Source organism: Lontra canadensis, unplaced genomic scaffold, assembly GCF_010015895.1.
Source record: "Lontra canadensis isolate GAN:19392208 unplaced genomic scaffold, GSC_riverotter_1.0 scaffold5, whole genome shotgun sequence".
NCBI classification, from domain to species: domain Eukaryota; kingdom Metazoa; phylum Chordata; class Mammalia; order Carnivora; family Mustelidae; genus Lontra; species Lontra canadensis.
The window spans coordinates 1376343-1401784 of NW_022630999.1; the positions used below are offsets into that span (position 1 = coordinate 1376343).

Genomic DNA, 25442 nt, shown 5'->3' on the forward strand with positions numbered 1-25442 from the left:
GATCACATGCCAGCTACTTTTTAACATCTTCCATAGCTAAAGTCTCCTTTACCCTTCCCTCCTACCCAAATTTACATTTCTTTGCTGGTGCTCACTCCACCAATCAAGACACATGCACTCCCATGATTTTGATACATGGTCCACAGTCTGTTATATCTATTGATGCTGTAACTATACTATTTATACACTGTATTTTGTATACATATATCATATTCTGTAGTTTAAATTTACATAAGTGGTGTTACATTGCACTCACTCTTCTGAACTTGCTTTTGTAGTCCATCTTATCCTAACTTGTCTCCCCATTTCTACCCCTTTCTCTTAGGTCAGTCAGATTCTTGGCTTTAATCAAATAGCTTACATAATTGCCTGATGTTGCTGAATTCAGGCCACTGGAGTCCCACCTGAGGTCAAAGCATGAAAGTCTGGTTGGGACATAGATCTCCACAGTTTCCACTCGCCTCTGCCCTGCTGAGAGATTTATACCAGCCTGATTCTGGGCCAAAAGAATAGAGGTACTTACTTGAAGGGTCTCCCACTGATGATTAAGATGGAGCCATTAAATTATAATAATGACTCTGGTGGATTGAAACATATTAAATATACGAAAAATCACAAGTTAATAATAATGCTTTTTAAGAGATCTTATTAATCACTTTGAAGATTTCTAGGACACTAACTCATTATTACAAAAATTGGTAAATAAAAGTGAAAAAAAAGATTAAGCATCTATCTTGTCTTCCATATAAACAGTATTTCAGAATAACCAAAGAGCTAGTGAAATGCTAGTAAAATGTCACTATTTTCACACAGTGAAGGAAACTATCAACAAACCAAAAAGGCAGCCTACTGAAGGGGAAGAGATGTTTGAAAATGATATATCCAATAAGGGGTTAATATCCAAAACATATGAAGAACTTACACAACTGAACACCAAAAATAACCACATAATCCAACTAAAAATGGGCAGAGAGGGACACCTGGGTGGCTCAGTTGGTTGAACATCCGACTCTTGGTTTTGGCTCAGGTCATGATCTCATGAGTCATGGGATCAAGCCCCAAGTCAAGACTTGAGTTGGGCCCGGGGCTCAGTGTGGAGTCCCGCTGAAACTCACTATGGTGACTTATAATGTATGACTATTCAACTTTATTAAGAACATTATAAAACAATACATTTAACAAAAGTATGTTTATTTCCATACGATGCTTTTATATTTTTCTCATCTCAGTTTTATCTAAAGCTAAGCCAATGTCTTCCTCTAAGGTACTTTATTAATAATGTATGTTCTTTAAACATGGAATCCCTTTGGGCAACATGCAACATTCAATTGTCTATTGGCAATACACTTTTACAAGATATTTATGATGTTTGGAAATAGTAAACCTCAACACCCATGACCACACAGCCCCAGAAGCAACTGGAGACATATACAAAATCACAAAAACATTGCCAACCAGTCAAGCACATTTTGGCTAATATCCATTCACTTTAAAATAACATTGTTTCTGTTGGTCAGGAAGAGTTTAAAAATATTTATAGATCAAAAGAATGGGTCAAAGACAGAACTGAACATGGAGTAAACTAAGTTAGCTAATAGGGCATCCCTAATTAATTTCTTCTGCTTCTAGCTATAGGGGGTAATCAGTACAACTAAACCCATAGTTTAAAAGCTTTTGTGGAAATTGAAATTGTAAAAGAAAATAAAATAAGGGATAATTGCTTTCTAAGGGAATTCATTAAATGATATGTTTCAGATAGGTATCTCTCTAGTGCATTTTAAATATGACTCAACATCAGGATAAACACATACTCCAATGATGCTTTCTTTGCTTAAAATAAACAAATTTTGGGTACTATCTCCTGAACTTGTCCCTTTTTGGGGAAGGACAGGCAAAAGTAAGGGAGCACAGCTCCATTGTAAGTATTGCCTAAATATGGTGATCAAAAAAGCCATATCAATTTTTATCTTTAAAAACGTTAAGAGATTTTATTTTATGTCTTCTAAATGGAATGCCCTTATATTTTTTATCCATTAGTTTGTATATAACTGAGTTTACAGCTCCTCAAATGACATGTCAGTAAAGTTCATTGGGGTAATTTCTAAATTGAGAGAGAATAAGAGAATAAGGACATTGTGTATACTGTGTATATGGACATAAGCTCACCTCAGCTGGTTCTCCAGGCCAGGGTCAACAAAGATCTATTGTAACACAAGAAACCCAATGGGAAAAAGCCAATATGATAAGTCATATCTGATAAACCCAATTTTGGATCATGAGAAAATTCTATATCCAAAAACATAAGCCATTACAAGTCAAGATTTAATTACAGCAGTATTCTTATTTTTTAAAAAGGAGTCATTATTTATGGGCATTGTGAATACTTTCCTTATCTAAAAGTTATCTGGAATTACTAAAATTATCTATATTTATTCATAAATATTGACCCACTGGATCAAAGTGTTACTTCCCAGTCTAGGCTTCACAAATGTTTCTGGTAACTTGGTCCTCACAAGTGCCCTTTTTTCTGCCTGGCCCCACCCTAGTCACTGCACTCTTGTCTCTGAAATGTTATAAAGAATGATGAACCCCAAACCTCAGGAATTCCTGGCAGTTGCTATTAAATTAAAAACAGAGCAGCCAAATTCTTTGCAAAGGACTTCTTTGATGAAAACAATTATTTCCAACCTGTATCAAGAAGGAATTCTTCTTTAGGTGCCTGGGGAAGAGTAAACATGCCAAGTATATTAGTCAAGGTCACTTGAGAAGACTGTTTTGTGGATTCTTCTTCTGAGCTCCTGAGTAGAACCCTTACCCTAATATCCCTCAGATCACAACAATACCAGCTCAGCCATAAGTCTTCCCAAAAGTAGAGCTGGTCTATTCATATATTCACTTGGTTTCAAAGAGGAGGAAGCCTGCAAAGGTAGAGAAGCGCTGGTGGTCCCCATGAAGAGCGCCATTGCCCATTCTCAGCCAAACCTCATCCCCTTTAGCCAGCTTCAGTACTGCATGGTTGCTGGATGTATCTGACTTCCCCTTTGTTTCATAGCTGTAAAGAAAAAAAGGCACCAACTACTTAGCCTTTGCAATGGAAAATCAACTCTTTACCAAAATATGTCCTCCCCTTCTTCTCCAGGCTCTCATGCACTTAGAGTTCTAGGATTAAGTTCTCCAAATGGCATGTGAACAGACATGTACCATTTCTAGAATTGGACAACACAACTCTCCCAAACCCCTCTTCTTTCTTCTTCCTCATTATGACCATGTGGAATGGTAATGACGATTACCAGAATGACCTGGAAGCCAAGTGTTGTAGCCTGAGTTCTTGAAAACTGTGTAGTAGGAAGCTCTCTCTCACTTGTCCCAACCTGGAACAACCACTCTGGACTGTCCCATGAGAAGAAAAGGGATTTCCATTACATTTAAGCCATTGGGCTAATGTTATAGCAGTTTAGTCTAACTTCTTTGGGATTTCGTACTAAAGCAGGGTTCTGCTATAACCCAAACTAAAACATGTTGCATTGGCTCAGGATCAGGCAGAAAGTACTGAGGAGACAAAGATTGTGCGCTTGAAAGCTGGAGATCTATGTTGTGCTGTGGCAAAACATTTAGGAAAACATCTGATAACAAAGAAAGCAGACCTTATGTCCACCAAGCCTATACGCTAAGCAAGGAAGTGACCGGAAAAGCCAAAATACTGCTCTTAGTAATATGTTTCTGCAAAAGACAAGTTCAGACAAAAACTGGTATGTCTGAAGGACAGGAAGAAGAAAGGGAGGGTCTAGAAAGTTGAGGTCTAACAGGGTTGGAAAAGCCAACCAGAGACATCAGAGATAAAGTTGATGTTGTCTTATTAAGACTTCTCATCCGATCTAATAGACATGGCCTATCACATAACCTGATGGATTACAAATATTGCCTTTCTACCTAAATCTGTTGTTTTAGAAGATCTTGTGGTAACCATCACTAGTTAAGACAGAAGGGAATGAAGACAAGGAATTAAGGAAAGAACAGGCTGAAAAACTAGATGTCAAGAAAAGAATGTTGGATGTGGTTTGCTAACACATGTTACTGACCGGCAGCAAATGGAACAAAAGCCTGATAAGTTTCTGAGGAAATGGTATTGCCCAGAAATCCAAACCTGGCTCACAAGGGACTTGGGGTCTTTGACTAAATACTCTTAGCCTTCTAATTTGCACCAGCAGGAAGTGGGCAGTGAAAGACCCCCAGGGAACACCTACCGCCTTTTGGATGGAGACAAACAAGGAAGGTCCTCCCAGAGGACAGAATCAGGGGCCAAAGAGAAAAACAGCCGAGAGACTGACTTGATAAAAAGGATTACTCATTCCTAAGACTTGGGGCTTTGAGCTGGATGCATGAACTACAGTTTAGGCGGTCTTCCATGGGGGTGGAGATGGGGAGATTTATCTTCTAAATGTAGGAAGAAGAATTCAACAGATACTTGGTAGCCAGAGGAGCAGAGAAGCCTAGCTGTTCACCAGACTCCATCTCCCTTCTTCCGGAGGAGCAGCTCTGCATTCCTAGCTGCCCCTGCATAGGCTAAGGGGAGTTAGGGCTGGACAACAACGTAATTGTGTTCTCTGAATAGAATGTGAGATGATGCATAAACATGTTCACAAGCCTGTTGCTCTTTTTGCCTTCTGACTAAGGCAATGACAATGACCAGGGAGAATTTGCAAGTCATTTTTACAGGTGGCAGAACTGCTTTCACCAGTCTGCCTCTCTCAAAACCCATATGGAGCACCTCCCTCCCAACCCCACATCCCCCCAATCCCTCCTGTACCCTCTCATCCCCATCCTTCCCCATCCTGGAGCTGGTCAAGCAACATAGAGTTCTGCAGTGTTTGAGCTGCCATATTGAGTCTTTTTTTATTTTTTAAGGATTTTATTTATTGATTTATGAGAGAGCACAAGCAGTGGGGAGAGGCGGAAGGAGAGGGAGAAGCAGACTCCCCAGCAAGCGGAGAGCCCAATGCAGCGCTCCATCCCAGGATCCTAGGATCATGATCTGAGCCAAAGGCAGCCACCCCTTAATCCACTGAGCCATCCAGGCGCCCCTTGAGTCTCTTTTTTGCAGTAATTCCACCTACTTATCTTTTTCTCTTTTGGTTTTTCAAATACATCCCCCACTGGGGGCCAGAGAAGAAATGGCAATCCTCCCAAGTCATCAAAACATAAGATAGCAGCCACAGAATTGTTCATAAATAACTCGCCACCCATTTAGTTATGGGAAAGATGTTGGCTCTCTGCCTTTTTCCCACATCTTAAGCTTATATCAGAACAAGTTGTAATATTTCTTTTTAAGATAATTTTTTAAAGATATATATATTTATTTACTTACTTATTTGGAGGGGGCACACACCTGCGCACACATGAGAGCAAGTTGGGGGAGGGGCTGAGATAATCCTCTAAGCAGACTCCCCGACAGTAGGGAGCCCCATGCAGGGCTCCCTCTCACCACCCATGAGATCATGACCTGAGCCAAAACCAAGAGTTGGTCACTCAACCAACTGAGCCATTCAAGCACCCTAAAATATTTTTTTTTTAAAAGAAGCTCTAGGGCCAGGTTGATAGGATAAATATCAGAGCAGCAGAACAGCCAAAAGACCAGGGCCTATTCCCAATTCTCTACCTGCCAGCTGAGGAAGATAGTAGAGAAGATCATCAATAGGGGTAAACTCTGGCAAAGCGGGTGGGAGAGTAAGAAAATAGAAGAAAAGCCTGAGAAAGAAGAAAAGAATTTATAAGTTAAGAAAAGAACACAAATAGGGGCACCTAGGTGGCTCACTTGGTTAAGCATCTGCCTTTAACTCAGTTCATAATCTCAGGGTCCTGGGATCGAACCCTGCATTGGGCTCTCTGCTCAGCGGGGAGCCTACAGCCTGCTGCTCCTCCTGTTTGTTTTCTCTCTTGCTCTCTGTCAAATAAATAAATAAAATCTTTATGAAAAGAAAGACTCTCTCTCCCTTTCCTTCTGCCCTTCCCCTCCTGCTCTCACAAGCACATGTGTGCTCGCACTCTCTCTCTCTCAAATAAATAAACAAGATGTTTTAAAAATATATAAATGATTGGGGCACCTGGGTGGCTCAGTGGGTTAAAGCCTCTGCCTTCGGCTCAGGTCATGATCTCAGGGTCCTGGGACTGAGCCCCTCATTGAGTAGGATTCTTCTACACTCTGTGGTGTTTGCCATCCTTTGAGCAAGCAATGACGGCGTGGTTGACCCTTGTGATAGAGAAGACCACCCACCTGTACATGCTGAACACTGTATTGCCATTGTGCATGAGGTACACATACACTTCTTCAACATCCTCGTGCTTCATCATGCTGAAGGTGAAGAAATACACACCTGAAAAAGGCAGGTATTTATCCGCATTTATATTAACATATTCTACATTGAGGACTGGAAGATACACTGTATGACTTCACATTTTTTTGTTTTAATCCTATATGGCATGTAGGCTCTTCCTGGCCTTTATTTGTAGGACTGTTCCTTTATCTGCTCTCACCTCCTACTTTAAATTAAATAAATTTCTCAGTGTGTGTACCGTGTATCCCTAATAAGCACTTACGGTGAGGTACACACTATTCCTAGGTATCAGTTAACTACCACTAGGACTCTTTGGACAAAGTACAGAGCCCTGCATGGATGAACCCATGGCCTCTTCGGCCTAACAAAATGAGCCGCGTGTATAGCATTACAGTGGGTAGGTACACTCAGCTCAGAGATGTTAGCCAGAGGTAAGAAGTATTTTAGCAGATAAATATTGATCAGTTCTGAACAAATAGTTTTAGAAACTTATCATGTTATTCATTGTAAGTAGAAGAAATTATGTACCATAAAGAGAAAGACTCCACAATGACTCAGCAGCATGACCTTGCTACTTTTAGTAAGGATAGTAAGGATCCTTCTCATTTGTAAAGGATCAATGTATTTTAAAAGATGTGAGTTTTCTTGTAAGACTCTAGGCCACCCAACAGAAAGGAACTCAATAGGAACTGATACACTGTAAAAGGTTAGAATGAATCCAAAAGCACAGAGATGAGCAAAAGGGAAAATCTTCTCAACTCCAAACGAAGTGGGAGTTGAGCATGCATTTTGGAAAGATGAATGAATATATATCATCAAGCTCTTACAGATTTTCCAAGCTACATTTTCAAATTAGTGACCTTGTCTTTGTGCATTTGAGTTTACGGCAATGTCTTTCTTGCAGTTCTAGAGGCCAGAAGTCCAAGAGCAGCGTGTCAACACAGTCTGGTGAGAGGTTTCCTCCAGGTCACAGACTTCTGATTGTATCCCCATGTGGCAGAAGGGATTAGGGGACTCAGTGGGGCCTCTTTCATGAGAGGACCAATCCCGTTCATGAGAATTCTGCCATCATGAGGTTATCATCCCCCAAAGGCCATACCTCCTAATACCATTAACTTGGGCCTTAGGTTTTCAATGTATGAATTTTAGAGGGACTCATTCAGAACATAGCAGCAGGCCTTGTAAGGGGAAAACCCAGAAATGTCTTTTAAAAAAAGATAGCATGACACAGTTCTATGCTCTTTTTCAAAGGTGCAATCAAGTAAGATAGAAGCTGTGAGGGTACCATGTTGACACCTGCTTCTGAGTCAAGTTGGACCAAGTGAAGAAGTGTGATCATGCTTCATTTAGTGCCAGGCTTGCATATTCAATATCCTGGGAATAAAGGAACTGGTGTAAAAAATCAGTCATACCCATTCATAAGGCTGGAGATTAGTTCACAGACGAAAAGTAAAGGCAGATCGAAATTACAGGACTCTAAGAAAATAGTTTTGTGTGTTTAGATTTTTACATTTTACAAAATGTATTAGACACACACATACATAGACATGTGTGACAATTTTCGATGCCTCAGGAAGATAAAGCTGGAATGAAATGACAGGAAAAGATATTAGTTTTCTTGAAACAATGATGGCTACTATACAAAGTAGATTGCAGAAGCATGTTAGAGCTGAGTAAGAGACCAGATGGGGAAAAAACGAAAATGTCTACATGTGGAAATATAAAAGTGAATATGTGTCATATCCACCTCTGGCTTTCTTCTGCAAGGGAAGCTACTGAAAGCAGAGGTAACACACTTCTGCTATAGTTTTCAGGTCTTTGTGTTGCTGTAATTGCAGTAATTCTCTGTCTCATCCCTCCCAAAGTTGAAAAGCAGAAAATGCTCAATTTGTTATCTGTTGGATGAGGGCTAAAGGGGGAGACAAATGATGGTTGTTACCAAGTGATGATCCAAGAGAGTTCTAAACAACTACTAAATCTTTGAGCTTCAATGATAAAGCCCTTGAAAACAATGGAACCATTGGGCTTCTCTAGATGCTTACGTAAACTGCTTCCCAGAGGTGTGTAACAAAATAATTACAGGAAAATTGTCAACCTTCAGAGCAGAAAGTCATATAAGAAGGTTTAAAACTGTTTGAAGTGTGATGAAAGATCACTTGGATCATTTCCTATACCCGTTTACTTCTGAGTTTAGCTGGGTGGAAACCTTAATCAAGCCGTTAAAAGCACTTGTGTCAAATTTAACACGGTGACTGCATCCATCAGAATTTTCCTCTTCTCCTTCTGGATTCCACATAGGGAAATAAGGAGCCTTGAACACAAACACCAGATAGAATCCATTTTTCAGAAGATTAGGAGACATAAAAGTCAATAAACTTAAAATACTTGTCTGTCAAATGCAACAGACAGCAGACAGAGAGTCTCAAGGAAGCAACATGGAGGCTGGGCAGGGAGTTTTGAGGAGGCCAAGCTGTGGCTGATCTCACAGTACTGGAAAAAAGACACTCCCTGATGGAGAAAGGCCATATGCTGAAAAGAAGCTCTTATGAGGGGGGCTAAGATGAAGTCCAAGTGATATTTTGGGGGAAGGTTGCTAGATAAAGTACAAAAAGTGAGGTGAGTGGTCCTAAAATGGCAGATTTCCAAAACTACCACCAAAAACAGGGCAAGAGAAATATAAGTGCCAGGCTTGTCTCAGAAGTCTTCCCAGACCCAGTGCAGTCTGCAGAGGAAGGCAAAGGAAGTGTGGCCACACAGAGAAAACACACAGAAGGGCCACACTTGAAGGACCAGAGTGAGTCTCCTGGTAGCTGGAGAGGGAGCCATGGAGGTACAAGCCAGAATTATGCTAAAGTCTCCCTTGTCGTCCCTCCTCCCCCCAAGAAACTACTATCTGTGGCTGGCCGAGGAAATCCAACTCTTTCAACCGTCAGTCAGTTTTAGAAAGTAGAAAAGAAGAGCAGAAACTACCCATAGAGGAAGAATACTCACCAAGAAGAAATGTTGTCATGTAGTAGACGAAAACTGTAACTAAATCTGAATTTAAACATCCTGAGTTGAAGATATGTTAATAAAGCAAATCCTTCTATGAAAGAACATTATTAAACAAAAAGCAGGAACTCCTAGCAGAAATGTTCAGATAAGAGAAGGAACTAAAAATTGGGACTAATAAGTAAAGTAAGACATAGAAAAAATAAAGAAAACAACACAGAAATAAGACAGAAGAAATTGGAAGAAGCAAAAAGGAAAATTCATCGTCCGCATATGTAATTAAGGATATGCAGAATGTAAGGACCTATTTAGCCAGAGTGACTCCATCTTGGGATGGAGAAAACAAACAATGTGAAATGGAAATTTAAAAAAAAAAAAACAACCAGCAAGAAATTTGAGAAAATAATAGATACAGAAGACAAACAAAGAAAACTTAAATACAAACCCAACAAAACATATTTGGAGCCCTTCCCAAGTTACCTCCTGCAATTTTGAGAGGCTGTCGATATTTCCCTCTCCGTCAGCCATGTCATGTCAGTCTCTATTTCAATGGTCACATCACTTCCTGGCAGATTCTGACCTCCTTGGCTCTCAAAGACAGTGTGATTACTTTGGGCCCACCTACATAATCCAAAATAATCTCCCCATCTCAAGATCCTGAATTTAATCAGACCTGCAAAGTCCCTTATTTTGCCATATAAGGTACCATTCGCAGCTCCTGGGGATTTTAGGTCTTAGGCCAATTTGGGAGTCATCATTCAGTGCCTACAGCTTTCTTACTTTCAGCCACCACAAGCTGATCATTATGGGTAGACTTTTCCTGCTGTCCTTTGACTATGTGGCTGTAAGCCTTCTTTTTGCCCTGAAAAGTTTTTTTTTAATTATATATATATATTTTTTCTTTTTAAAAAGATTTTATTTATTTATTTGACAGACAGAGATCACAAGTAGGCAGAGAGGCAGGCAGAGAGAGAGGAGGAACCAGGCTCCCCAAGGAGCAGAGAGCCAGATGTGGGGCTTGATCCCAGGACCCTGAGATCATGACCTGAGCCGAAGGCAGAGGCTTTAACCCACTGAGCCACCCAGGCACCCGTTGATTATATTTTTAAATACAAATTTAAACATGGTTTTTCCTTCTTCTTGCTGTACTAAGGTGGGGTGGCACTGAGAACAGTGTAACTTGTGTTAGGAAATCGGGCAATAAGCCAGCACATTGTTGATGGGATATTTTTGAACTATAATAAGACCATTGAAAAGGTCACTAGATTTTTATTGTCATTATAGTGCAGCAATTCTAAACCCTGTCCATGATAAAATACTCCTCTCCTCTGGGGTTGACCACTCACAAGCACCCTCCGCCCCCTCCCCTGCACCTTAGGACACCACTGGTTAACTTGTGCGCCTGGGTGGCTCAGTTAGTTAAGCATCTGCCTTCGACTCAGGTCATGATCCCAGGGTCCTGGGATTGAGCCCAGGGCAGGCTCCCTGCTCAGCGGGGAATTTGCTTCTCCCTCTCCTCCCTGCTCTTGCTCTCTCTCTCTCTCTCTCTCTCACAAATAAAATATTTTTTTTAAAAGATAAAAGTGTATTCATCTTTTTTTTTTTATAAGATTTTATTTATTTGACAGACAGATATCACAAGTAGGCAGAGAGGCAGGCAGAGAGAGAGAGAGAGGAGGAAGCAGGCTCTCCGTGGAGCAGAGAGCCCGATGCGGGGCTCGATCCCAGGACTCTGGGATCATGACCTGAGCTGAAGGCAGAGGCTTTAACCCACTGAGCCACCCAGGCGCCCCTGTATTCATCTTTTTGAATTCTAATTCATTTACTTTGAAATCCAACAGAAATCTGTATATGAGCTGATTGTTTTAACCGGAATCAGAAAGAATTCTCAACTCTCTTAGTGTCTTCCTTTCTTTGTGTCCTCTTCCTTCATCATTTACCTTCCTCCCTCACTCTCTCACCTTTTTCCTACCTTCCTTCCATCCTTCCTTCTAGATTGCTAGTTGATTAATTCAGTCATTCATTTGTTTTTACATCTCACCTGATACTGGGGCCCCAAATCTACCAGTCATGACATCAAAGAAGTTTCCGATGTTAGTCTCCACGCTGCTGAAGATGATCCCGCTATTCTGGTTGCTGAAGTGGGTCGCCAGAGAAGCCATGAATGCAATCTAAGGAAAGTTAATTAACAGGAAATTTATCTTAAAGAAATAAGGTTTTTACAAAAGTAAGTTTGGTTCAACATTATTTGTAACAGCTAGATTGGAAATAAACAAAAAAATTAAATCATGGTAATTTTTAACATTTTTTATGCTATGAAGCCATTAAATGATAGTATATGTCAGCAGTTCTGACTTTGTGTTTCAAGGAGCATTAGACTTCAAAAGGTTTTTTGAAATATTAAAATACTATTATGGGGAAAATATAGATGAAATCTACTTAAAGCTATTAAATGTTCATTAGCATATTAAAGGATCTGAGAAGGCCTGTAGCAAAATAACCTTTTAATTTTGTTCACTCTGTATAATTTCTTTCTCCAAAAGAACTGTGCTATTATGATGTATGATAAATATACATTTAGTCTTTGTCCCAGTCTTTGGCATAGTGCCCAAAACTATTGAAAATCTTAAGTATTTAGAGAGATCAAGGGGTCTTTTGTTATGTTAATGAGATAACTTTTGGAAAGCACCTAGGTAACCTAAAGATGGGGCCTATTTGCCATTGGAGCCAACCATGTGATTAGAGATGAATGATCAGTCCCACCCCACATCCAGGAAGGGTAGAGGGGCAGGAGGTTGAATTCAATTACCAATAGCCTGTGATTTAATCAATCCTGCCTATACAATGAAGCCTCCATAAAAACTTAAAAGGAAGGGGTTCAGAGAGCATCTAGGTTGGTGAACATGGGAAGTGCTGGAGAGTGGTACTTGGTCTCTGAGAGGGTATGGCACTTCGGCACCCTTTTCCCCAAACCTTGCCCTATGCATCTTTTCCATCTTGCTGTTCCTGAATTACACCCTTTTACAACAAACCAGGGATTGAATAAGTAACATGTTTCTCTGAGTTCCTGCTAGCAAATTACTTGAACTCCAGGAGGGTTCATAGCCTCCCCTTCATAGCCAGAATGTCAGAAACACAGACTTAGAGTCTGAAGTTGGGGGTGGCGGTCTTGTAGGGTTGAGCCTTTAACCTTGGAATCTGAGGCATTTTCCAGGTAAGTAGTGTCAGAATTGAGTTGAATTGTAAGGACACCTAGCCGATGTGGGACCAATGCTTGGTGGTGTGGGAAAAACCCTCACACTGGAATTGTACCACTGTTAGACAGTCACATTTGAAAATAAATGCCAGTCCCCCATCAACATGAGTCATTGTAACTGAGTGTGAGTTAAATCAATAAATTCTTTAGTTTGCTGGGATTACCTGTCTTCAATGAATGGGAGTTTAAAGGAAGGGCTTAGAGGAGAGGGTGAGAGAGGGAATAATTGGAAGTTTGGAAGACTCAGGGGAAAGCAGACTGAGGAAAATCAACACGGAAAGGATTTGGACAGTCAGAAAGACAGCATGAAGGCTGTGGATGCAGAAGGAAGGGGAAAGAAAGGGATGACATCAGAGGAGGGATTTTGAAAATGGGAATAAAGGGTCCTGGAATCACCCTTCTTTACAGGCTGCCTGAGGCCAGTCATCCCTCCTCTGTAATGCCTCCTTTAAAACATGTGAATGTAGGGGACACCTGGGTGGCTCAGTCGGTGAAGCATCTGCCTTCAGCTCGGGTCATGATCCTGGGGTGCTGGGATCCAGCCCCTTGTCAGGCTCCCTGCTCAGTGGGGAATCTGCTTCTCCTTTTCTCAGCCCATGCTCTCTGTCTCTCTCAAACAAATAAAATCTTACAAATAAATAACATGATTAAAAAAAAATAAAACTATGTGAATGCAGTTCTGCCAAATTATTACATTGTGGTTGTTGGGTAAATTAATTGATGGAGCAATTTAATCATTGCCCAGGGTGCACTCCATCAGACTGGGCCCCTGGACCTTGTACAACCATCGCAGGTTTAGAGTTAGAGTTTCTAGCTTTGGGAATGTTTATCACCCTTCTCATCAAACACCTTTAACCTGGATAGGCAGCATCTGTCTTCTTTTCTTTGTAAATTATTGATGGCCCATTGATGCCAGGTTGCTATGATTATTAAACAACATTCATTTACAAGTGACAAAACCTCAAAAGCAGTTAGAGAAACACCAAATACCTCTTAAGTTATAACTTTAAAAAATCAAGGCCCAGAAAAATGATGGAATTTATCCAAGGTCAACCAACCACAAGATATGCCCAAATAAAAGGCAAAGTTCTCCCCCAGTTGCTCTTTCAGACAAGAGTCTCTGTATTCTGGTTCTTGAAAGGTCTCTCCCGCTGTGGTACATTCTCTCAATTACACATGGCCCCCAGCTGCCGATGGTTCGACTTAATAATATTTCAACTTTAGATGCTGCCATAGCAATCCGCATTCAGTAGAAACCACACTTCAGATTTTAAATTTGGATCTTTTCCTGGGCTATCAATACGCAATAGATCCTCTCTTATGATGCTGGGCAGGGGCCCTGAGCCACAGCTCCCTGTCAGCCACAGGATCAGGAGGGTCAACAACAGATATTATACTTAACCACCATTATGCTAACATAAATGTTAGCTTTCAATGGCCATAGGAATCCCTTGGAAAAATCAATTTTTTTTTAAATTTATTCATTTATTTGACAGACAGAGATCACAAGTAGGCAGAGAGGCAGACATAGAGAGAGAGGGGGAAGAAGCCTCCCCGTTGAGCAGAGAGCCCGAAGCGGGACTCGATTCTAGGACCCTGAGATCATGACCTGAGATGAAGGCAGAGGCTTAACCCACTGAGCCATCCAGGCGCCCCGGAAAAATCAATTTTTAAAAACATCAGCCAGAAAATAAAGAGATAACCAAGACTTAGTAATTTTCTTGGTGATCTAACTTGCATTTTCCAGTTTTAGATGTTATTGGCAACAAGAATTTTGAACATCACTTAAAGGAGAAATAAACAGTAGACAAATGAGCATGTAAGCTTAGGCTAAAATATTCAATTATAGCCTCATAAATAGATTCAAAACATGTCAAACTGAAATAAATATAGTCTGGTCTAATCTAAACTAGGATGGGTGACTCAAAAATAAAACATCTCTAGTGATAAAGAAGACATGGGGAAAAATTTAAATGAAAACTGTGCCACAAAATCTTGAGTTGATAGAGAATGATACTTATATATTCATAACCATATATGTGATTTAAATCAGTAAGTGTAACAAAATGAATACATAAAATATTCAAGGTAGACTCATGCCATTTTTACATTTGAGTTGCCAGAAACCTTTTTATTTAACATCTCTTCTGATAGGGAAAATGGAACATTAGCTGATACCCAGGGCGGCTGTGTATTTGGTCTAAGAAGGGAGTTGAATTTCAACTTCTTAAGAACGATTTCCAAAATGTTCTTTGAACAACTGTGTGTGCCGTCTGTGAACATTCTGCAACGGGAGTGAGTCAAGCCAACCTCGGGCATGCGGCCATGCAGGCCAGGAGCCAACAGAGAGAGTGTGAAGAGGCGCTAGGGCCTTCTGCCTCCTGCACTACGAGGGTCCAGGCAGTTTAGAAGTCCAGTGGAGATCTGCCCAAGGTGACTTACCTGCAGTTCTGGAGGAATCCCCGGGTAGCCCTTTTCTCCCTTGGGGCCATGCTGTCCTCTTTCACCTCGTGGCCCAAGGTCACCTTTGTCTCCTTTCTCACCTTTGGCCCCTTCATGGCCAGTGGCTCCATTATTGCCATTGTTCCCGTGGTTTCCTTAAATTACAAGCAGAAGGCATCACTGGGGAAAGCCCCCATCACTCACACTGACCATCTACTGTTATACAAATACAGACCCTTTCTTCAAAAATGCTCACCCTCAATTGCAAAAGAAGACGACTTGAAACAGTCCTGAACACAGCCAAGGGGGCAGCACCAAATGAGCTCTCTTACTGGGGACACTGAAGACAGCCTTAGCTACTCAAGTCTCCAAAGACTGTTTTTCCCGTAGAGCAAGAGTTGGATGAAAAATTTTGAGGATTGGGGCAGTTCAGTCATTGAGCATCTGCCTTGGGCTCGGGTCCTGATCCCAGGGTCAGCATCAGGCTCCCTGCTCAGTGGGAAGCCTGCTTCTCCCTCTCCTACTCCCCTGCTTGTGTACCCTCTCTCACTGTCTCTCTCTCTGTCAAATAAATGAATAAAATCTTAAAAAAAAAGGAAAGAAAAATTTGGGGGACTGATGATCGGAGTATTATTTATAATAGCAGAGGTTGAAACAAACAATACTAGAAGAGCTCAATTTAAAAAAAAAAAAAGGCACATCCCAGTAAATAATGTTATACCATCCCCCGCAAAAAAGCTAAAGAAAAATATTTACTAATTTTTAATATTGTTCATGATACTTTTAGATTAAAAGGTTATGAATCATTAGAGGCAGTGCGATAATATGTGTAAGTAGTATTTATATACTATGTGTAAGGGCCTATTTAGCCAGAGTGATTCCATCAGGTTAAACAATGATTTTGTTGTTTATGCAGTAAAACTTAAACTGACCCTGCCCTCCCCGCTCCAGGGGAACTTACTTAAAAGCAAGTCCCGGAAACCAGTAGAATATGGTCGACCAGTCCCTGATAACAGAGCCCGATTGCAAGGATGAGTCGGGCCAGGTGGAGACATCCAATCAGTGGAGTGTACATACTGTCTCCCTAACTACCAAGGAGTGTGAGCCCTGCCTTTTGGGCGCCAATTCTGACCAAGGTGATAGGCTAGTTCAAATAGCTACTATGGGGTGAATTGTAATTCAATTGGCCACCCATGTGTGACCTATCATGACTATGCAACTTTCTCTGTGTGTTACAATCTCATTGGCCACCTGTGTGTGGCCAGGCTCAACCACATGACCTTTGCTCTATAAAAGTTTGTCTGTAAGGCAGAGAAGGGTCGCCCTCTCTGTAAGAGACGGCCCCGAACGGTCGATTTGATTCTTGATGCTTGGCTCGAAATAAAGCTTTGCTTGACTTTCACTTTGTATCAGTCTCGCTCCTTTGATCACGGACCTATCATTGAGGGACCTTTCACTATGTAAAAATATTTCCAGTATTTTTTTCCCAAATGGATGAAACATGAGTGGCTTTTGTGTTATGCTATGTACTTTTTTGTCTCTTTGAATTTTTCTATAAAGGATGGGCACCACTTTTATAATGGAAGGAGATATAAAATCATTGATACAAATTGTAACAATAATTTTGAAAGCAAGGCTTGGAAAATGATTTCAACTCTTCACTCTGCCACTAAGAGACAGTTTCTACAGCTCTTCCTTTATTTTATATTTGCTGAATTTCACACCCCTTCGCTGTTAAGACAAATGTGTGTGTTTTTTTTTTTTAAAGACTTCATTCATTCATTTGACAGACAGAGATCACAAGTAGACAGAGAGGCAGGCAGAGAAGAGGAAGGGAAGCAGGCTCCCCGCTGAGCAGAGAAGCCAGACTCGTGGCTCGATTCCAGGACCCTGGGATCATGACCCGAGCTGAAGGCAGAGGCTTTAACCCACGGAGCCAACCAGGTACACCCCCTTCGCTGTTTATTTTGCATGCCACCTTTGGTCAGGTATTGTACCAGGCTTGCCAACCCTCCAGGTAAATAAATTTGGACTGTATTTACAAGTTAATGGGCCAAAAAAAAAAAAAGCTATTTTGTTTGGGAACATTTAGCCAAGGCCAGCTGGTTCTGTACCCACAAGAGAGTTTAGCCTCAGAAGATATTAAGAGGCTGAATATTCTCTAACCCCAGTCACTGCACCTGTGGGCAGATGTCCTGGACGTTAAAGGACATGGACTCTGAGACAGTAATCACAGCTTAAAGCCTAACAGAATATTTTCTCATTTTAAATTTGGCTTCATATAAGAAGCCACTCAAAATTATATTAAAAAATGAAAACTTGGGGAGCCTGGGTGGCTCAGCCAGTTAAGCATCTGTCTTCGGCTCAGGTCATGATCTCAGGGTCCTAGGATTGAAGTCTGCATCTGGCTCCCTGCTCAGTGGGGAGTCTGCTTCTCCATCTCCCCCTTGTTCTCTCTCAAGATCTCTTTCTTTCTCAAATAAATAAATAAAATATTTTTTAAAAATTAAACTCATATGATAAATGTTAACATCAATGAAGGTGAGAGAAGAGAAAGCAGACTTCTGTCAAACACCGAGAAGAAGTCCTGCCCCCAGGAACTGACCTGGGGAACAGGAAGACAATTAACCCTCAGATGGATTTGGGAGTCCTAAGACAGAGAGGACCTCGGCTACCCTTTCCTTGGCTGACCCCAGACATTAGCCAGTTTTCAGGACCTCCCATGCCTGGGGCACACTCAGTGGGGTAGGGTGGCTCAGTGGAGTCCGACAGCATTTCCCATGCTGCCACGTGGTGCGGGAGCCCAAAAATATTCCCATGAGCCCAAGAGAGGCATGAAAGTCAACTCAGAGATAGCTGAACATGGACAGACCCTGAGATTAAGGGAAGAAAAACTTATCTAGACACAAATGCGGACAGAAGGCTGTGTGGTTCAGTGAATGGCACTATGGAGATGGCAATAGCCAGCCCAGTAAGCGCTCCTCTTCTCCCCACCTTCACATCATAAGTTCCCTGAAAGTTAGACAGAGTATGTTGCACGAAGCATGTTGTGGAAGAAACACCAAAACAAGAGTATATCCAATAAGAGTCCATAATTCTGTACTCCATGCTGGTTAAGACCCCCCTCCCCACTGCCACCAGTGAATTGGGTGCCCCAAGATGTCTAACACCTGTGGGATCCTGGAAGTGGGATAAATAATAAATACTATTCAGCTTCTGGTACATTGTTGCACCTAATTGGCTCTGTAAACCTAGTCCCCTCCCGAACTCCTTTTGGATTTTCCACACATACCCTTTGGATCACACACAAGTGAACCCAAATGATTTCGATCCGCCCTGGCTCCGGTTTTGGCACAGGGCCCAGTTAGACTGGCAACAAACAGAGAGTCTCTCTCATCCTTACCTGGGATGCCAGGAGGGCCGGGGGGCCCCGGGGGGCCTTGGTAGCCTCGGAAACTGTACTCTCCATGGCAACACTTGCTGCAGTCTGGGGGCAGCCCTCCGGTTTGTGGAGACTTTAAAAAGATACAGAGAGAAGCTTCAGAGAATGGTACTGGGGAGTCATTAGGACTTGTGAACTTCCCTTGGTCTTGTCTTTCGGGCAAGTTTAACTCCAGACAACCTACGACAGCATCAGAAAAGCTGGTGTGGACTTGACTGGCGTGCTAGCTCAAGAGAGCAGATGACTAAAAGGACCAGGAAGCCAGAAGGTCAGAGGAAGGGCATGTTCTTTGGAAGGAGTGTGGTGCTGGCAGGAGATGGGGCAGTATTTCTGGAAAGTACTATCTTGAAGCTACTGGTAATGGCCAAGAAGGAAACCTCTTCAGAGCTGGCCCTCTCTTTCCCAGCTGCCAGGAGCCTCCCCTGTCGCTTCTTTGAGTAGGTGATCCTCAAAAAGTAAGAATGATCAACTTCCAAGAGAGTTAAGAATTTCTGTATTCAGGATACGGGGATAAGAGTTCTTAGAAAATTTGATTCAAAATGCCACCCTTTCAGTCCAAGCATACTTCAATTGCCTTAGGACATGGAGGAAACAAAGTAGTCTTTAGCCCAGTAAGTTAGTATTAACTATCTACATCTTGAAACAAATTTAATTCCCCTTTGAGAAATATTTAACCTCAGGTACTGTTTCATATTTCACTTCAAAATTTTAAATGATTATCACATCGTTCAAACCAATATTCAGCGAGTACTTAATGGATACTAAGTATACTCAAATATGACACTGAGTGGACTGCCTATCTATTTAAAGAAAAATTTCTTTTTTTAAGAAAATATTTTATTTATTTATTTATTTATTTATTTATTTGACAGAGAGAGAGAGAGGGAACACAAGCTGGGAGAGTGGGAGAGGGAGAAGCATGCTTCCCACTGAGCAGGGTGCCTGATACAGAGCTCAATCCCAGGACCCTGGGATCATGACCTGAGCAGAAGGCAGATGCTTAACGGCTGAGCCACCCAAGCACCACTAAAGAAAAATTTCTAAAATGTGTGCTTACCATCGAGGAACTACAGATCTAATGTAAGAGCTAGATTTGCTGATAAAATTTAGAGTGGCACCAAATTGGTAGCTTGCCCTTTGATTATATCATATAAAATACTAATGGAAACTTTCCTAGACTTGAGTTATAATTCAGTGGTCTTTTGAAAACAGCATATTGTTTCTAAAGGATTCTAAAGAAAGAGAAGGAGAAAAAGGTTGGGACAGGATAAGGAGAAAGGAAGGAGGAATCTGAAATTCAGGTTTTCTCTATCATTAGAAATCCAAGCAGAAAAGTAGGTCAAGTCTTTCCCATTGCTGCATATTTAGACTCCACTTTTTTGTTGTTGTTGCTATTTAATTAAAAATGGGCTTGGACATTTTCCCCACTCCCTCATTCTTTTTCCCTATAGGCCTCCACCAAGCTCTTCAGGGAAAATGCAGAGCGTCTGTAGTCCCAGCATTCTCTTGCAACAGCTCAGGGCCGGATCTCAAGTGATCAGGGGACACAGTGTGGAGCTAACTCATGTCTAGTCCTCTGCCCACCAGACCCCTCACTGGACAGATGTGGGAGTCTGTAAAAACCTTTGGTAAAACTGGTGGAGGAATAGAAAAATCAGCCAAAGCGAGTGGTTGGAGACAAGTGACTTCAGACACCACAGCACTGCCCCACCTTCCAATTCAAGGATGCAATCTGAGAAATAAGTATTTCATAGTTTCCTGGTGTGATTTTGCTAATGTGAAATACAGTATTTTAAGTTCCCAGCAATCCAAGATTCTGCCAATAATGGGCTTTAGGGGAGAAAGAGGGAAAATTCCGAATCGGGAGCCATTAAAGAATAGAATTGTGTTCCTGGGATGCTAAGAATTTTAGGCACATGTCTGTTCTGGAACCAGAACTCCCATCTCAGTTCTGTGTGACTTTAGTGATGTCACTCCCCACTGCCCCCAGGTATCATTTTTCTTGTCCACTAAATTAGGGCACTAGGTAAAATGGTCAGGAAATTTCTTGCCAGCTTGCTCTTCAAGGTCTTTTCTAAATCCTTAAATAATGGTTTAGAAAGATTTCATTTGTGAAGTCTAGTGTCTGAGTGTAAGAAGTTAGCTCCAGGAAAGGGGGCTCTTTGGTACCAGAGCTAACTAGCACTGGGGTGGGTGTCCAAGGTACTTGGGAACACTTAGAAAGCAGAGACCTTCCACCCCAGCAGGGAGAATCTTCTGATTCCTACTAGCTGGTCATGTTCTGAGAGCCGGCCTACAACATTTCACATGTTCCTCTGGTCCTTCACAACACAATCAAATGGAATAATGCTCGTGAGCCTCTGGAGGACCCTTAAAACAAGCTGGACAGGATGCATTAATTCAGAGGTTGTCATCACACGCTGGGGAGTCACCACATAGACCCTCTTAAGTTTATCAACCCTTATCTCATAATCAGGTCAAATTTGAAAGCCAAAGACAGGAGAATGAGCAGTGTGGGAGGAGGGATGGTCTCTAAGACAAGTCCTATCCATCTTGTGGATGGAGGCCATGGGGCAGCTACTGAGATTTGAGGTCTGCTCTTAGCGAGTGACTTCTCAGAAAGAGGACCCCAGCTCCTTCCTTAACTGAAGAGAGACGGAAGACAAAGGAGAGGGGAAACAGGAAGACAGGGAGGAGGGAATCCAGGAGGTGGAGGAGGAGGACCAGAGATTAAAAAGGATGAAACTGCCTAGAAGAGAGAGCCCAGGTCTGCTCAACCCCCATCTCTGCACACTTTACCCACCATGAACCCCATGGCCAGAGTCCTCTTTCTAGAACACACACCAGCTCACCTCACTGTGTTGTTGTGAACAAACAAACACAACTTTGGCTGCCAAACTAAGGTCTGAGCTCCGTAACCGACCAACAGAATCTTCCAGGCGGGCCCTGAGATCATCCTGTGTCTTCCTCCCACGGCCTTCAGCTACACCTACTCCTCCCGGGCTCTCTTGTCTCTTTGCTGTCCCACATATTTTTAAATTTTATTTCTTGCGTGGTTAATCATCCTTTTTGGGTCACTTTTGAGGTTCAAAGCAGCGACCACCAGCACTCTGGCACTGTCTCCCCAACTGCCTTTTGTGTAGAGATTTTGTTGATCGCGTGGTGTTCAATTGTCTGTTCATCTGTCCCCACGAGAGCCCTCCAGAGCTGTCTGGAGATGGGCTTGGGCTTATTTATCCCCAACATAAAGCTTGGCACATAGCAGAAGCACAGGAAATCATAGGTGAAACAATAAATGAGAAAAAAGAAGAATTAAAAGAAGAGAGGCGAGGAATGCAAGGAAAAAGGGAACACAGGAAAATCCGAAATGCAGTGAGTTTCCATACCCATTGGCTGATGAGTCGTATTGAAGATATCCAGAATATCAATGATTCTAAATCTTCTCAGTATCTGCTGAAGGGGGTTTGTTTGAAAATACTTCAAGAGCCCGGGAGGGTTTGAAACCCTCCCCTGGCGCCCGGACCCCCCCACAGCCACTTCAAGAAAAGAAAGACAGGAAGTGACTTCTTGCCCCCACATCTGACCCCAGCATGCTGGCTGCCTACGCCTGGAAGGTGGGGTGAAGCAGAAATGTAATTTGGATTCTGGCGGCCTCCTCAGTTTGGTTGCCAAGAAATAACAAATGACAGCCTACATCTGCCTTCTGCGTGTCTGGGAGCTCATACTGTGAAGGCCAGGGAGGGCCCAGCAGAGAGATCCTATCCACTGAAATGGAAAGTCCAGGTCAAAGCTTGGACCAAAATGAAAATATCTGCACCACTAAGAAAATACAAAGTAGCATGAGTCACCCTCCAGTCAAAAGATTATCAGATGAGGGGCGCCTGGCTGGCTCAATCAACAGAGCGTGTGACTCCTTATTTTGGGGTTATGAGTTTAAGCCCCACAGTGGGTGTAGAGATTACTTAAAAAAATAATAATAATCAAATGTGGGGGAGGGTGGGGTGCTGGGAAGTGGGCTTGGTTAAGCTTCTGACTCTTGGTTTCAGTTCAGGGTGTGACCTCAGAGTTGGGAGATCTAGCTCCATTCCATTTCACACTCAGCACCAGAGTCTGCTTAAGACTCCCGCCCCCTCTGCTCCTGCGCACTCTCTCTGTCTCTCTCTAAAATAAATAAATCTTAAAAAAAAAAAAAAAAGATTGTCAGATGAAAGGACCATCTCTAAAAGTGGCCTTTGAAAAATAAGTATTTGGAGATTATTTCTTTTGTTGCTCCTTAAAGAAACAACTTTTTCTTTTTCTTTTTTTAAGATTTATTTGATTTTATTTATTTGAGACAGAGAGAGAAAGAGCATGAGAGGGGAGAGGGCAGAGGGAGAAGCAGGGAGCTTGATGTGGGACTTGATCCCGGGACTCCAGGATCATGACCTGAACTGAAGGCAGTTGCTTAACCAACTGAGCCATCCAGGAGCCCCCTTTTTCTTTTTTTTAAAAGCTTTTACTTATTTAGGGCGCCTGGGTGGCTTAGTCCTTAGCCTTCGGCTCAGGTCATGATCCAAGGGTCCTGGGATTGAGCCCCACATTAGGCTTCCTGCTCAGCTGGAAGCCTGCTTCTCCCTCTCCCACTCCCCCTGCTTTTCTTCCCTCTTTCTCTCGGTGTCTCTCTCTCTCTCTGTCAAATAAATACATAAGGTCTTAAAAAATTTTTTTTTTTCTGTATTTATTTGACAGAGAGAGAGAGAGCACGCGTGAGCACAAGCAGGGGGAGTGGCATGCAGAGGGAGAGGGAGAGGCAGGCTCTCCACTGAGCAGAGAGTTCTATGTGACAATGTGGGGCTCCATCCCAGGACCTTGGGATCATGACCTGAGCCCAAGGCAGACGCTGAACCCCCTGAGCCACCCAGGTGCCCCAAGAAACAATTTTTTCTTGATACAGGCTCACAGAACAATCTGGGCGACTGCACTATGCAGCCGAGTTAGAAATCCCAGCTCAGCCCTGGATCTCCAGCTGATCCTGTGTTGGGTTTCAGTCTGATCCTTTCGTTAGTCCCAATCCAAACTTTTCAGTCTGTGAAAGGACAGGCTTAGATTTCACCAGCATGAAGCTTTCCAGGGCCTACTGAATGCAAAGACTCAATAGATTCTTGTAAAACCTCTTTGTTCAATGCTCCCGTAATTCAAAGTAACTCTTCTTTCCCCCCTCCTCTGATTTCAGCACGCCAGGTGCCTAGAAGGTAAGTCAAAATCCGTTTTGTCTGGTTCTTAATGGTTTAAATTACATTGAGTTTCACCAATTTGCAAATCACTACGCTGAAACCTGACCTCACTCCAATCATCCCCAGAAAGAGTTAAAGATGTTTCCTTGAGGGCTGAGTTCACACCCAAGGAAATTAATCCTCTGTGATTATCAGGCTTTAAAATCACAGAATGAAGTTTTGCTTTTCACACACATGCAGTCTTTTTGGTTCTAACTCTAAGGTTCAGAGGCTGAGCATAGAGGCTTGGTAACCTAGATTACTATAAAACAAATAAACAAGCCTGGCAAGAAATGCCACAGTAAACTAACCCATCGAAGTGAAAAACTCAAAGGGCAGCTTCTCCCTGCTGGGAAGGATTAAGAAAATCCCACTCTTAGGATGTGCAAATGATTAGACCCATCTATCTGCATGGGTCAGCACTTGTTTCCACACCAAGAGAGCAAGAAAGAAATCAAGTCATAGCACAGCAGGAAGCTGGCTGCTCTGCTCTCCTCTCCCCTGGGGGACACCGTCTCCCACATCCTCTGCTGATTTTCTAATACAGACTGGCACGGCCCCCCACCGCACCCCTCCAAGACCCCAGAACAGCCCAGAAAGACCCCCACAAGCAGCACAGCCAACTTCTCGAAAGCATTGATCCTATGAATCACAGCTGAAAAAAGAACAACAAAACTCGTTAGGCTTTCACAGTAATCCTTAGAAGAGAATTCCGAGTACCTGGCCCCAGAATGGGGTGATCTGGGCTAGGTCATCTACCTCGGGGTGCGGTAGCCCATCTGGTCTCAGGGATTTTAGGTCTGTAGAAGTGTTATTATCCACAGTCCCCGTTTTAGGATGGCTCCGCTCTCTCACTTTCTCCCTCCTGGAGCCGCTACGGCCAGTCTGCTGGTGGCTTTGCACTATTCTCGCCACTACTTTATTAGGTCTTCCGCTCACCTCCATGTACTCATCTTGACAGAGGCAAAATGGGAGGAAAAGCAAAGCCAGCAGGTGCCAGGAGACGAGCTGCCTCCCGAGCATGATTCTCAACAGAGCCCCAGAGCCTCCTGGAGACGACGGCAGGGCGTCGCAGTAAATGCCAGGGCTGGAGATGCGAGCCGCAGCCGGCTGGGCGGTTTTATACTTTGGTGTGTAATAAATAAGGCTACAGGCATGCCAGAGGGGAAGCAGCCCTCCTCCCCGGGGCAGGACAGCCCCCATTCATCACTTTCCCACCCGGCAGGCGGCTGGGCTGGCGCGCTCAGCTTGCAGTTGGTGGGGTTCGTAAATGTCACACCTTGGCACGTTTGTGTTCAAGTGTGAAGGAAACATACACAACCGGCTGGGAAACAGAGAGTGTGTGTCCGGAGGTTGGCTTTCGTGATTAGACATGTGCCTTTGCTGTCTGAGATGCTTTTGGAAAAACCCGCCCTCAGGCTTGCCAGGAAATTTGGGCTTAACTGCATCTGTTCTGTCTGAAATGTTTGGGGTTGGGGGGAGACTGGTTCACGGCCATCGGGAGAGCTCATGCACTCTCGCTGTACAGCTAACGCCTCCCGCCCGCCAGCCGCCGGGGTCCACTCCAAGGAACTCACTCCTCCTTCCAGACGCCAGCGGCAGAAGGCAGTTGGGTGAGTCCAGAGCACTGAGCTGGGTTCAGGTGCAGAGTCTCCGGATTTAGTAAAAAGCATTTCCCCGTTCTAGGCTATCTTCCCTTTTCCCCTGCATTTCCAAAAGCCAGGGTT

The 25442-nt window shown here is 42.8% G+C and overlaps 1 protein-coding gene across 2 annotated transcripts; it reads right to left on the reverse strand.

The window, feature by feature from the left end:
* Positions 1-1170: 1170 nt before the first annotated feature.
* C1QTNF3 (C1q and TNF related 3) lies at positions 1171-24833 on the reverse strand. 2 transcript variants are annotated; one of them, XM_032851287.1, is made up of 6 exons: positions 24436-24833; positions 18425-18536; positions 15022-15176; positions 11365-11494; positions 6272-6371; positions 1171-3052 (listed from the first exon to the last, which is right to left on the reverse strand). In XM_032851287.1, the coding sequence occupies exons 1-6, from the start codon at positions 24736-24738 to the stop codon at positions 2893-2895; spliced, it is 960 nt and encodes a 319-aa protein (XP_032707178.1). In that variant the 5' UTR covers positions 24739-24833; the 3' UTR covers positions 1171-2892. The 2 variants fall into 2 exon arrangements, with proteins under 2 accessions (XP_032707178.1, XP_032707179.1); XM_032851288.1 differs by having other exon boundaries at positions 24655-24819.
* Between the last annotated feature and the right edge of the window lie 609 nt (positions 24834-25442).